This window comes from Solanum stenotomum, chromosome 1 (assembly GCF_019186545.1).
Source record: "Solanum stenotomum isolate F172 chromosome 1, ASM1918654v1, whole genome shotgun sequence".
Lineage (NCBI taxonomy): Eukaryota > Viridiplantae > Streptophyta > Magnoliopsida > Solanales > Solanaceae > Solanum > Solanum stenotomum.
The window spans coordinates 9,912,001-9,927,442 of record NC_064282.1 but is presented as its reverse complement, the minus strand read 5'-3'; the positions used below and the strand labels follow the sequence as shown (position 1 = coordinate 9,927,442).

At 31.5% G+C, this 15,442-nt stretch overlaps 1 protein-coding gene across 1 annotated transcript; it reads left to right on the top strand.

Annotated features, from left to right (window-relative positions):
* The first annotated feature begins 11,304 nt into the window (after positions 1-11,304).
* LOC125851809 (pentatricopeptide repeat-containing protein At4g01990, mitochondrial-like) lies at positions 11,305-14,298 on the top strand. Its single transcript, XM_049531550.1, has 2 exons — positions 11,305-11,683; positions 12,945-14,298. The coding sequence occupies exons 1-2, from the start codon at positions 11,390-11,392 to the stop codon at positions 14,097-14,099; spliced, it is 1,449 nt and encodes a 482-aa protein (XP_049387507.1). The 5' UTR covers positions 11,305-11,389; the 3' UTR covers positions 14,100-14,298.
* Positions 14,299-15,442: the final 1,144 nt, after the last annotated feature.

The following is a 15,442-nucleotide window of genomic DNA, read 5'->3' as shown; positions in this document are numbered from 1 at the left end:
AAATATAATTCAATACAAGGACTTTGAGAGTGTTTTATGAAAATGAGGTAAATGTGCTTTAGAAAGGGACAAATTTATTAGAGTCCGTTTGGAATGACTTAAAAAAAAAAAATTTTTAAGTTAAAAAAAAACTTAAATAACTTTTACTTCAAAAATAAAAAGTAGGGGGAGACCTACTTTTAGTTTTTAATTTTTTTTAAAGTCATTTTAAGTTATTTTTAAGGCATAATATATAAACATGACCCTTTACTTGACATCAGCTGGCAACTATGATCTTTAACTTTGGGTGTGCACAAGTAGACACTTAAACTTGTATAAAATTGAACAAATGAACACATTCGTCCTACATGACAATTTTGTGTCCTACATGGCATCCTACATATAATATGTCATGTAGAACATGTATGTCTACTTGTTCAATGTTATACAAGTTTAAGTGTCTACTTGTGCACACTCAAAGTTAGAGGGCATAGTTGTCCACTGAAGTCAAGTTAAGTTGATGTATTATACATATTTTTAACCTTGTCAAACACTTTCAAAAGTTAAAAATAATTTAAAAATAGGTCTGACCAACTTTTAAGTCAATCTACAAAGAAGTGCGTACGTGATTCATCTTATATAAAAGGTGGGATACATTTAAAACTAGTGAAATCTACTATCTATAGAAAGACTTGTCATATTTGAAAAGGTTGATATATACTCTCTCCGTCCATTTTTAATTGTCATGTTGTGTTTTTCAAAAGTCAATTTGACTAGTTTTGAAAGTTAAATTAGATTAAATTATATCGATATTTTAAACAAAAAAAATTATATTCAAAAGTTATATGAAAAGTACTATAAATTGCAATTTTTTGCATATCGATATGTTGAAAAAATTCATCATAAATTATAGTCAAAGTTCTTATAGTTTGATTCTAAAAAAGAAAATTATAACAATTAAAAGTGAACGGAGAGACTAATTTTAAAATACTTTATTTAGAAACTTCGAGTACTAGAGGAATTCATCTATCCATTATTAGTAAGCCTTTAAGGAGTTGTTTGGTAGAGTGCATATAAATAATGTTCAATAGAGTGTATTAGTAATAGTTGCATTAATAATGTTTGCATTAGTTATGCATAAATTATTTTTGGCATAATACATATATTGGACCCTAAACTTGGCTTCAAATTTTAACTTTGACCTCCAACTTTCATAGTGCACAAACAGACAATTTAACTATCCAACCTTTTAATAAATAAAAACGCAAGTCCTACCTGGCAAAACGCGTGATGTGCACGTATTTTGCACGAGTTAAGAGTAATTTTCGAGTCCCACAATGGTAAAAAAAATGCTGAAATGACAATTCTACCCTTAATGAATCCCTTTTATATATATTTTTATAGTTCCAAATCAAAATTTCATTTCTCTTTCCTTCTCTTTCAAACCAAGATTTTTTCCTCTCTTTAAAAAGCTTTGTGCTCATATATTAGTGCAAATGGCTTCTAATTTTTTTTTGTCGTTGTGGAAAAAGAGTTATAATGAAGATTTCTTGGTCTGCAAACAATCCAGGTCGTTGGTTTCTTGGATGTGAAGATGGTCGGGTATGGTTCCATTTAAAACATCCTTTTTTGTTTAAATTTTAGTTCTCAAGATTCAATTTTAATAGTGAATTTGTTCTTCTTAAACAGGTTGGATGCAAGTTTTTTAGGTGGTGTGAACTTGATTATACTGAACACGCTAGAATTGCTATTTCAGGATTACAAAAGAGGATAAAAAAATATGCTGGAGAAAAGAAAAAGATTAGGAGGAAATATCGAGTTTTGCTGATCATTGTGATACTATCTTGAATTTATAGAGAGTTCTTTATGTAGTAAACGTTATGTAGATTAGTTGAAAAAGTTTTGCCAGAATCATTTTGTTCGTAATATAGTTTTATTTATGGGTTAGTGGCTGCCAATATCTATTTAAGCAATCAAAGTAATAGATTGAAATGCACTATTTTAGAGTTGGCAACAGTTTGTCTCTCAACATTGGCCTCAATATTCATCACTTTTACAACTTACGAAGACATTACTTCAATATACTAGCATGATTCACACACTTTCATACATAGTAAACACCTAACATCAAGGCTGCCTAACATCAATCATAACAAACACCAAAAGACTTCACAAAACATAACTTAACATCCATTAAACTAGGACAATTAAATAACCTCCAAAGATTTGTCTATGCAACATACATCAAAATAACCCAAAATACATCAAAATTATCAGTAATTAAAGTATGCCTTTGCAAATAGTTATCAAAATAAACAAAAACAAAGACCTCCTAGATCAACATTTATCCACATCACTAACAATTTAAACTCTTATGAAACCCACTTGCCCTTGGATTTGCTTTGCACCTTTTTCTTTGACAATTGTTGAAGTTGATTTTCAGTCATTGCATCTTTTCCTTTCCATTTCAAACCAGGTGGCTTGAATCCAAGATCAACATTTGTTTGTGATGTATCTTTAAATGCTACCCCAGACCCACTTGAGATAACCCTTTCACTTGATCTTCCTGGCCGCATAATCCATAGGGCATTATTTAGTATACCTAAATAAAAATGTAAGAAAATCAATTAAAGAAGGCAATATACATACGTTAATCACTTGTCTTCCAGTTTGTATATATGTGTAAACACTAAATCCCGCATCTCTTGTTTTTTTTATTCTAACTGAAGAAGTTGGTGGCATTCCAACTAGAAAAAAAGATGTACATGTAGTTGAAGAAGATGTTGCCCTTGTAGTTGGCTGCTTTTTTTCCTTCCTTTAACCTTTGAAGTATCTGCACGTAAAGAAGAGGCATTTTCAGTGCTAGGTTGCCTCACTGATAGTTGTGAAGGTTGCCTTACTGGTGGTTGTTGAAAGGGCCTTGTAGACTGTTGTGTGGGCTGTTGAGAGGGATGTAAAGACACAAAATTAGAAGTATAAAATTGAGTAAAACTTAAAAGAAAAATAAAAATGCTTACCACTGATTTACAAGTTCTTTTGTTATGCCCAACTTGATGGCATTTGGAACATGACATCTTCACTCTATTCTTTGATGCTTTCCCCCACTTCTTTTTTCTTGGTTCATCTTTATCTTTTCTTCTACATTTACCTGGTTTTCTGGGCATAGGCTTCACTTCAGGAGGTTCAACTGGTGGGTTATTGGTGTCATGCCACATTATCATATTGGAAATGGGTTGTAAAAAGTACTTATAAGCACTTAAGAATGTATCTTTTATGTACCAATGTTCCACATCTTCTGTTTCTTGCCCAATGTGATATAAGGCACAAACTACATGTTGGCAAGGTTGCTCCTCAACTGCCATAACCTACAGCTACATGTCTTTTTAGTCCTATCAATTATGTGTCTATACTCTCCTTCTTGGATTTCAAATCCAATGTTATGATTCCAATTCACCCTTAGTGTCCTGCCAATCTCTTTGTTTTATTCTAAAATCAGTCTTGCCATAGGTGAAATATCATTGATCCAAGTATCTGCAAACTTAATCATATCTCCATGCCTATCCATCATTTTATGTCTAATATCTTCAAGCATACTAATCACAGATTTATGTCTAGCACCAACAATCCATGAATTAAATGTTTCACACATATTATTTTTCACCATATCACACTTTGATCTTTCACTAAATGAAGCTCTACACCAGTATTCTTTGTTATATCCAAGCAATGCCTCATATATTCTATCACCTAATTTACCCATATATTCAAATTCATCTCTCAAGTTAACCTCAAAACTAGCTTTGGCACACCTCCAAATGTTTTTCTCATTTCCTCACCTCTCTATCTTTTTTGCCAGTTTACCCAAATATGTCTTGCACACATTATTTTTTCTAAGACTTCAACTACTACCTCAAAACCCTAAGAAATATTAAATCAATAACTTTAAGACACACTAACAACATCACTTACTTCACACACTAACAACATCCATAGGCATTGTCAGTATTTAAGAGAAATAAACAAATACAGTAACTAACTTCACACACTAACAACATTCACAAACAGTGGCAATAACTAACAAAAATAAACAATTTTAAGGCATTTATTAGCACCTTTCACTTATTTCACACACTAAATGAAACTTGACAATTACTTCACACACTAAATGAAACTTGACAGCTACTTCACACACTAACAACATGCAGTGACAGTAACTAACAGAAATAAACAAAGAAATCTTTAACACAAGTATAAATGATTTAATATTTCTTAGGGTCTTGTTGTTACTTCACACACTAACAATATCCACAAATTTCAACAACAGTAAATACCCAAAAGACAGTAACACAAGGCAGTAACTAACATAAATAAACAAAGGTAGAATAAATACCTTTTGCATGTCAGACATGACTGTTATGCCATTTCCATCACCAAGTTGTAAGTCTTCAATTAGATAGCTTAAGAACCAACTTCAAGAGTGTTTAGTTTCTTGATCAACCACTACCCAAGCTATTGGATACATTTGATTGTTTTCATTTTTCCCAACAGCCACTAATAATTCTCATCTACAAGCACCCTTTAGAAAGCATCCATCCAATCCTATAATCTTCCTACAACCTTTCAGCCATCCATTTTTCAATGCAGCAAAGCAAACATAGAAATATTTGAACAAGAGTAAGTCAGGGACGGTTTCATTATCAGTTCTAACCCAACAAGAACTTCTAGGATTTGTACTCTTAATCATATTAGCATAGTCTAACAACCTTGAAAACTCAAGCTTCCAATCACCTAAGAACTTGGCAATAACATTCATTTTTGCCCGGTAACATATTTAGTCTTCCCACTTTTAAACCCCATTCTTTTCTTAGTGTCTCTTGAAGCTTATGAACTCTCATATCAGACTGAGATATTATTCTATCCCTCATCTTTATTTCCACATATTTGGCAGTGCACAACCTATTTCTATTCTTTGAAATACATTTATGAGCAGGATAGTATTTCTTTACATAAAAATTTCCAGAATCTTTATCCAAGCTTACAAAGATTTCCCATTTACACTTTCCTTCATATTTTGTCCTAATTCTATGAGGTTCATTAAGTTTAAGCCTTAATTGAATCTTATGTTGAACAACATGATCAGCAATAATCTTTCTAAATTGAATTGCACTCTCGAATATCATACCCAACTCAAAGAAAGAAATGGAAGAAGAAGAATCATACCTCAGTTTGTTACTTTTTCTTCTTGAAGGTAAATCTACACCTGGTTGTGCTAAAATATCTAGCTCCTCATCACTATCTTCACTTGGTTCATCTGATGAATCAATAAACACTTCATCACCTCCCAATTTCCCATTATATTTGGCTGCCTTATTGGTGAAGATATTCTCAAATCCCTTATCTATGCTAACTTTTCCAAGCTCAACACCTTAATCCTTTGAGGGTTTTTTAGTTCTTTTTTTTTTTGCTTTGCAGCTTCATTTTTTTTGTCTTCCCTAAGTTTTTCTCTAAAAGCTCTCAGTTCTTCATCAACTACACTATAATCCTGATCTGGAACATCATCTAAGTCATCCTCATCAAAGTCAAGAGAATCACCATTTTCTTCCTCTAATGGTTGTTCAACTTCACCTACCCCATTTATATCATGCTCAGTGTGTGAAACCCTAGAGTAATTTCCTAATTCTTGATTATTTTTTTCAACATAAAATGGTCCCAAAGTAGTTGTAGCAGTGGACCCCCCTTCTTTAACAGTCATACGCTTCAAAAACAACTTAAAAGATGACCCACTCCACAAATATTTAACAAAGTTATATAGTTGACTATCACTTTCTAACTTGACAAAATTATGGGTAATAAGGTCTTCAGTAAAAAAAGCATCTACTTCATCATACCCAATGTCTTTTGCATACGATTTTAGTTTGGTCAAAGAGAAGTGGTCCTTATCTATGCTAAATACGATGTTTTCTAATTTCGACATATATTGACCTTTATAAAAGCGACTTCCATGGTGAAAAATAGCTATAATATGACCCATTTGTATAAAGTTGTAAGAAAATAACGATTTTACACTCATTGTGACAAAAAGATTCTACTTTGTATCAAAGATAAACTTTCAAAAGGGAAAAATCGAGGCATATCTGAACTAAATCAAGGAAGATGAACAGTTGAACATCAGCTTCAGCAGAAATCTTGAACGATTTTCCCCTTTGATTCCCAGATTTTGATTCCCCTGATAACCTAGGTTTGAGATGATTTTGATTCACAATCGGGTGAAATGAACTGATGAAATGTTTTAACCCTTGTATATTAATTGACGTGTAAAATATTTAATTAGTTGGCAGCCATTGTGTGGCTCACTAATACACGTGGAAGCGTTTGCATTTCACGCTCTTTGGCTCCGAAAATCGTGTTTTTATTTATTTAAAGGTAGGATAGCTAAAGTGCCTATTTGTGCACTATGAAAGTTGGAGGTCAAAGTTAAAATTTGAAACCAAGTTTAGGGTCCAATATATGTATTATGCCATTATTTTTTATGCATTGTTTGGCTTGGTGTATTAAAAATAATATGCATTATATACAAATATTTATTTACTAAAATGTCCTTCAGGATTATGGTGGAAAAGATGTAAAAGTACTTTTGAAGGGTAATTGAGTCTTTATACAATAGAGTGTATAATTAATGTTCATACATAGAATGAAAAAATGTACCAAACAAAGGACTACTAATACATAAAGTTAATGTATGCATCATTTTTGCTAATATACTCTACCAAACGACTCTTAACATGTCCTTAGAATCGGGATTCATCTATCAATTATTAGTGTTGAGTAGTAAGTTACGATACATTGCACTATTCATGAATAACAAGTTATAAAGTGTTAGATATTTATCCTTTATGAATTAATTTCTAGTATTAAACACTTAAGCTTAGTAATCATATTTTGATTAATTTATTTTCACTCATATGATCTAGATTTTTTGTCTTTATTTAAATTTGATTTTTTAAAAAAAAATAAAAAAAAAATAAAAAAAATATATATATATATAGTTGTAAAATAGTGAGATGAATCTCTATTAATGTTATAATTCATGTTTTCTTTATTCGTCAGTTTTTAAACAATAAAAATATTTAGAGAGTTTTGTCAAAGTCTTGTGAAAGTATGCAAGGTTTTGTGTTCTAACTTCTACTTGTGACTCTTAGATGATATTTATAAAAACATATTGAAAATTAATCAAATTGTACCAATATGAAAATAAATCATTATGATAAGACGATTTTGTAATGTCTAATTTGATTGAACGAAATAAAATAATCAAAATCAATATAACTATTTCTATAAAATAACCAGTCAAACTATACCATTAACAACCCCAATTACTAGGGATATATGGGTGGACTATATAATTTATTACTAGTAGAGCAAGACTTGTGATATCAAGTTAACATATAATTAGAGCCGTTAAAATGGGCTTAGCCCATGGGGCTGGCCCAATCCTACATGTTATGGAGTAGGGTTGGGATAGGATTTTTCAAGCCCATTTAAAATTAGGGCTTATAAGCCCTTGGCCCTTGAGGCTTGATCGGGGTTGAGCCGGGATCAGCCCTAGGGCCAAAACTTTTTATTCAAGAGTAATTTACAATAATCTCACTAGTATATAATCTAATAATTTAAATACACGCTATGTTGTAATATTATGAATCTTCGTATCCAGATACATGTATCTCAGAATATATGGACTCAAAATTAGGTTAATTTGTTCTAGATTCACTCTATCAAAGTAGATTCGCATGTATCTAGGATACATATACAAATCTCGCACCCTCGCCTCCCTCCCATCTTGCTTGTCACTCTCTTATCTCACTCAAATATCTGGTATGCGAGATACATGTTAATTACACTAAATTTTTGCTAATGTTATTGAAACAACACCATTGTTTGCCATATTTGATTTGAAAATCTTCTCATTTTTTTGATGTTATAGAATTACAAGTTTGAAAAGAAAAAAAATAAAAAATAAAATAAAAAGAAGGGCTAGCCCGCCCTAGCCCTTCAAATTTCTTGGCCCGCAAGGCTTGGGCTGGGTGAGGCTGGGTCGACCCTTTTTGACAGCTTTACATATAATAATAATTAAACTAACAATCACATATTTTATAAAATATTTAAGAGAAAATACATAAAAAAAACCTTGAACTTGGTCGGATAACTTACTTTAGTGTTAAACTACACGGACGTTTAAATACCCCCTTAACATCTTTGAAGTATTTTTTTTCCACCCTGAGACTATAACACCACTATCATCCGCCACATCATAGCCACGTAAACGCCACATCATAACCACGTAGGCACCATGTCATTAATTTTTATTTCTTTTTTACTTATTCACTATTTTTTCTTGAACACTTTTTAAAATTAATTATATCAATTGATTAATTTATAAATGCATACCCCCCCCCCGCCCCCCCTCTTTCTTCTTCCTTGTTGTTTACCATTATTCCAACCTTCAATACTTTCTTTTCTTCTTATTCTTCTTCTTCTTCTTCACTATTCAACAATTTTTTAAGTCACTTTAAAGAAGAAAATTATCTTCTTCGAACCCTCCCAACGAATTTACCCTCTTGGAGAATAAATTTTTTTGAAAGTCAATTTTTCTTGACAACTCAAATAAGAAATGAAGATTGCAGAAGAAAGTTGATCCAAAAAAATATAAATTTTATGAGAAATGTTTGAATGATCTAGAAATTAAAATGAGTCACTCAAAATTTAAGAAAATTTACATTTGCCAAATCGACACCAATTATAGAGTGAAATCGACGTCAATAAAATGACATTGGTATTGAATTTCATGGATTAGTAAAAGACTAGTGAAACCAAAATAGTGAATAGAGGTGGGGATGAAGATGGAGGAGGAGATGTTTCAATGGAGAAAGATGTGTATTGAGGAAGACAACAAAATGCAAAAAAAAAAATAGAAATTAAAGAAATAAAAAATGGGACCCACTAATTTCATTTACCTCTTAATAAGAAAATTTACATAGTTTAAAGATTTAATATATAAAAAAGGGCATCTTACATAAATCCCACTAATTTAGATCCTAATTATTATAATTCCCAATAGTTTGTAATATTACTTTTTATACCATATTTTGACCTCGAGATACATGTATCATTAAGGCGGAGATACAAGTATCCAACAGTTTTTAAAGCTAAGATAAATAATTTATCAATTTGAATTAAAGGGGTGTAACTTATTTCCTTTATTAAAGGATTGATTGTTGACTAATTAACAACCCAACAGATTTACAGGATCTTGAGTATTAACTCTAACAAGTTTTCCTAAAATAACGAAATCATAAACCCAAATAATTTTGTTATTGTACTCTTCATCTACTTCATCGGTTCCTTCCTTTGTACCTGCCTGAATCCTACGCCAACTTTTTAAAACACATATAAAGAGGAATACATCGGCAGGTTGAGGTGCAATTTAAAATAGTCTAATTATAATAACGGAACTGAATAGAATGAAATTGGTACAGAGAATCAAGTGGTTTTCTCCTTTGATATTGATCTCGGCTGAACGACCAAAATCCTTGTCATATGCATCAACCAAAAAGGTTCTCTGTTGCCCTTTGTGCAAGCTAGTTTCATTTTGTTACAAAGGTGGATGATGCTTCTCTCCATTAATAATGCTATATGTATCTCGTAGCTTAATTTTTAAAAGTTTATACAATCGAACTTCAGAGAAATATGAATTCTATCTCATATACATGTATCAATATATATCTCAGTCTTAAAAATTGTTAGATACATGTATCTCGCCACTAATGATATATGTATCTCGTAGCCTAATTTGTAAAAGTTTATACAATAGAACTTAAGAGAAATAAGAACTCTATTTCAGATACATAAATAAGATGTAAAACCAAGATACACTAGAATAATGAAAAAAAAGTAATTTACATCTTTGTATACTTGTGATTATCAAGATTTAGTTTTGAATTAGAGACATGGAATTGACAGGATTAAGAAAGAAAGGGAGATGGTGAAAGTGTTTGAAGATCGTGGGGGTGGGCTGTGGGTGAGAGATACGGAAGGTAATGAGATTTGGGGAGGGAGCAACAAATCAAAGTGAGAGAAAAACTTTTTGAATTGATAATTTACCATTAATTAATGAGTTTAAATTTTAAGATAATTATTTAATATCATATATAAGAGATTTGTGTATCTAATTAAATATTTTAAACTATATGGTATAAAAAATAAAAGTGGTATTGTGTGTAATTTTTTTAAACTAGAGGTAAATTAAGTAGATATGGTACTAAAGTATGTCTAACTAGGTAGTTTTTCCTATAAAAAAACTATTTAAATAACTTGTTATATATTGGCCAATAAAAAAAGGTCACATGTAGGGATTTAAAAATTCAATTTTTTTTCACGCACTTTTAGGAGAGTGCACTCACTCTCTCTGCCACATCATCTCTTAGGAGGTATTTTAATCACTTGAAAGATATTAAGGGAAGTATTTAAACATCTGTATAATTTAAGTGCTAAAGTAAATTGTGCTGTCAAATTTAGGAGAATTTTTATGTATTTTCTCAATATTTAATGAATTTTTTGATATAATTATTGATTTGTATCATTTCATTTGAGCATATTATACGCTCATAGAATACAATAATAATTTCAATTACAATGATAAATAGACAATGACCACATGCTATATTAGAGATGACAATAATAACACAATAACAATGCATTAGGAGTTTCAAAAATTTGTATTGACACATAAATCTTATATAGGATTCTTCCATAGGAATTAGAATTATAAGATTTTAGAAAATGCAAGTTTTGAAGTAAAAGTACGAATGTGGTTGAATTTGAATCAATAGGTATCGCATAAATGTTTTTTTTTACTATCCTATATTTTTATTATTTTTGAATGAATTTCAAAAGATTGAATATTTATGGAGATATATTTTTTTTTCATGTGATTTAAGATTTACAATGTCTCCTTAAATTTAAGATTGAAGATTTATTGAGATGCTTAAAAACTTTTCGTATAGTTTTTTAATATATAAATTTCTTGTTTAAAATATTAAATAATGTAATATACTTTAACTTTAAAAATTTCAAATTAACTTTCGAAAAATAGTAGTAATATATTTTAACACTGAATTTTTCTTTGAAATTCATATCAAATCTCTCTCGCATCTTTTGAAAAAGTCAAATAATCTTCAACCTAATTGAAAGTTTTTAAAATTCATATTGGTCTCTTATTTTCCACAAATGTATTGGTTAATTTTTGTATATTCTTTTTCAATTTTTGTAGCCGTGAAAGTGAAACATTTCTTCTTAGTTATAAACCCTAGTTAAACCCTTTCTTCTTCATCCATCTTACTTCACCACAAAAGAAATGGTGAGCAAAGCTATCTGTTTGAAGCTTCTCCGATCAACAACTTATCGCCGATGTTTCTCAACAGAAACGGCGGCGGCGGAGACCGTATCAACGCCGTCCATCAGCCAAAGAAAACGAATAAGCGACGGTCGCCGGAAATTGTCGGACCTTATCAATAGAGCAGACTCTGAATCTAACTTAAAAGATGCTTTAAACAAATTGGATAACGAAGGGGAATCCATACAAAAGCTAGACATTATTGGCTGTATCAACAATCTCCGTAGAACCGATAGGTTTGATCTTGCCCTTCAGGTATCTATCTTTCATCTCTGAGCATGTTTTTTTCCTCTCTCTAAGTAACTCAATTAAGTATTTACCATGATAAAGCTTACATTTTCCAGGAGATGTTTTTCCTGCAATTTCTTTTTTCATTTCCACTGTTTGTTTGTTGAATGGAAAATATTTTCTGAAAATTGTTTATTATGATTATTTAAGATGGATTGTAATGTCGAAGTGTTGATCGGATTGGTGAAGCATACTAAGAATACAAAGAAAAAATGACTTCCACAAGTCATTTAGTGTTTTCCAATTGAGTTTTCCTTGAAACATTTAGTGTTACAAATTTGTAAGTTTTTTCTAGTTCTTCATTGCTTCTCTTTGTTTGCGATTCAGAGTGGTTTTGTCAAACATTCATTACACTAACAATAGTTGGAGTCTCAAATAAATATGCTTGTTGACTTATTGTCTCCAATATAACATTTTTGCTTCAGATAGTAATTGCTTAACCTGCTATTAATCTCTCATTAGCAAGATATAAATCAAGTTAATTTCGCTCATAAACTACTGTGCCTAGTCAACCAGGAGTACAAGTTCCAACTAAAAGTGGAAATTGGGGAATATTCTATGACTTGCATAGTGTCAATGCATTTGTGAGAACTATTGTGGAATTGAACCTCGATTTGATCATAATGGAAAAGGAAAGTGATTGACAAAGAACAACTGCACACTTAGTGTAATCCCACAAGTAGACTTTGAAGAGCTTGAGTGTTTCAATCCCGACTCACCTAAAAGAGAATAGTCGTTCTCTTTGCCACATCAACATCTAGGGGTATAGACTATCAAATAGCCAAGTTCAGGGGCAATTAAGAATACTGATAGTTTAAGTTATATCGTTTATGTGTCATAATCTGAACTTGAGTTGACATACAAATTTTTTGCTCGTATTATCGTGTTTTTTATTTAGTGTCTTGGTCTTGACAAGTTAATAATGAATGAATATGCTATGATTGGGCAAATAGTTGTTTCATAATCACAACAGAAGATTTGTTTGTATTGGCTTTAGTCCGATTTTTTAGACTGTCTGCTGTATTCAATGACTCTAGCCAATTCAATTCAATGACCCTTGTTTGAATTGGCTATATTACAGTGACTGCTGCTATTCAAACTATTCTTGTTTCATGAATCATATAATAGTCTTATCGAAGTTGATCTCCTTTTCTTTTCCCCTTCAATTACATAAGCTGCTGTTTTTGTTTTGGACATATTGTCTTAATCATTGAACTTCCAAATGCAGCTGTCTGAATGGATGGAAAGCAGCAAAATTATGATCAGCAATGGTGATCGGGCAATACGGATACACCTTCTTGCCAACACAAAGGGAACAGATTCAGCCGAAATGTATTTTGACAGCCTGCAAGAATCTGAAAAAACTAGTAAGACCTATGGAGCACTTCTCAGCTCTTATTGCAGGCAGAAAATGTTTGATAAAGTGTCAAAGCTTTTTGAGAAGATGAAGGAGCTTAATTATACATCTACTTTAAATTATAACAATGTGATATCTCTTCATTTAAGAAATGGCCAGCCTGAAAAAGTCTCTGCACTGGTTCAAGAAATGGAGCAGAGAAATATTGCAGTTGATATGTTCACCTATAATCAGTTGATGAACAGTTATGCTTTAGTGAAGGATATAGTATCAGTTGAGGCTGTTCTTGAAAAGATGGAAAAGCATCAGGTAAAGTTTGACTGGCTCACATATGGAAACCTAGCTGGGATATATATCAATACTGGCTACCTTGATAAGGCAAATGATATTCTCCAAAAGATGGAGAAAATGAAAGATATGCATGACCGTGAAGCTTTCCATACCTTAATCACATTATATCAGAAAACATCTAATCCATCAGGAGTCAATCGCTCATGGGAATTACTAAAGTCAGTTTTCCCAACTCCCAGCAAGTTTAGCTATCTCATCGTGCTTTTGGCTCTATCCAAACTGGGGGAGTCGGAAACCCTTGAGAAACGTTTTAGAGAATGGGAGTCAGGTTGTAAATTCTATGACATCAGAGTTTCAAATGTGATGATGGAGTCCTATCTTGACAGAAATATGATCGAAGAAGCAAATTTGCTTTATCAGAATGTGTTGAATCAAGGCGTTGAACCCAACTTAAGGACTTACGATGCATTCACAAATTTCTATATAAAAAATTCGCAGATAGACTTTGCTCTGAAGTATTTGGAGATGGGTGCCAGCAAGGCAAATCCTAAGAAAAAAGTTTGGTTTCCTAAGGATGAATCCATCAAGATGTTTCTAGCTTATTTTGAGGACAATAATGACCCTGTTAGAGTTGAGAAGTTCTGCGAGATTATGAAGAAGATTAATCGCCTCGATTCCAGTGTTTATGACTCTCTTCTACGCCCAAACTCTGCAGCCTCTGAAGTGGAACTATGAACACCTTCATGGTCTTGAGGAAAACATGAGAGGCTCATTGCCCAAAGTTTCTCAACCCAGTCCAAGTGGTATGGAATCTGTCGATCTCGCTCTACACTTCCATGTTGCTATTTTTAATGCTCTTTTGTACTTTACATTATTGAAGAACTATACTGATTTACCAAGAGAGTTATGTCAGCTTACTAATATTTCTCGCCCATTTTCAGTGCAGATAAAACTGCATACCTAACATGCTCTAATAAATTGAAACAAAAGGAGAATATATTAACCTATAGCTTGCAATGTTTGATGAATTAATGAACATGCACATTTTCTTGACACACTATTCTATATGCTTGAGTTGGAAATATGTGGGACTAGGAACCTAAATAAGCCACAAAAACATAAAAGTGACCAAAATAAGCCACTATTTTAGGAATTAACTAAAATAGGCTTAGTGGAAGAAAAAATTTCACTTTATTTAATATTCTAAACGTTTTTCGTTAGTCTCATAACGTGTATATTTTAATATATAACAGAATTATTTTCTACACTTTATAAAATGGAATTATTTCTTACACTTTATAAAGTGAAATTTTTTCTTACACTTTATAAAGTGGAACTTTTTATTACACTTTTTATAAAGTGGATGGACATTGACCGATAAAGGAGAACGTTGTTGACTAGTCTTAGGCTCCTTCCTAACATAGATTTCAAGTATTGTTAACTTGATTTGATCTATGTAGTCATCTGGAACCCTCAAAAAGTCGGTCAACGATTCGTCATTATAGATAATCCACTCTCCAAAATTTACTTGTCCTTGTGATAAAAATGAAGTAGGATATTTTACGATTATAATCAAATTATAAACAATACTGTTTATACCCATTTTTTTATAAATTGATGAAAGAAATTTATGATATCGGACATTAATTGAATATTTAGCATTGTGTTTGGGAGGACAATTATAATAAATGGTATTTCCATCATGTATAATTTCGCCATCCCAATAAATCAAAACTCTAACTTTCGGTTTAGAAGACACTTTTTTTTGGAGATTGAAATGAACAAATATAGAAAGTATGTTGTAGGTGCTACCAGTTAATGTTTGAACGTCCTCCTTAAATAGAGATTGGAGGATTTTTCAGAATAAAAAAAATAAAAATACATAGTGTAATAATTTTTTCCATTTTTATGATATGTCAAATCAATATAATTGTATGACAAACACTGCAAAAGAGATAAAAACGTGAAAATATTCCTCTTTGTAAAGTGGAATTTTCTCTTCCACTTTGTAAAGTGTAAGATTTTCTTCCACTTTATAAAGTGTAAGAAAAAGTTCCACTTTATAAAGTGTAAGAAAT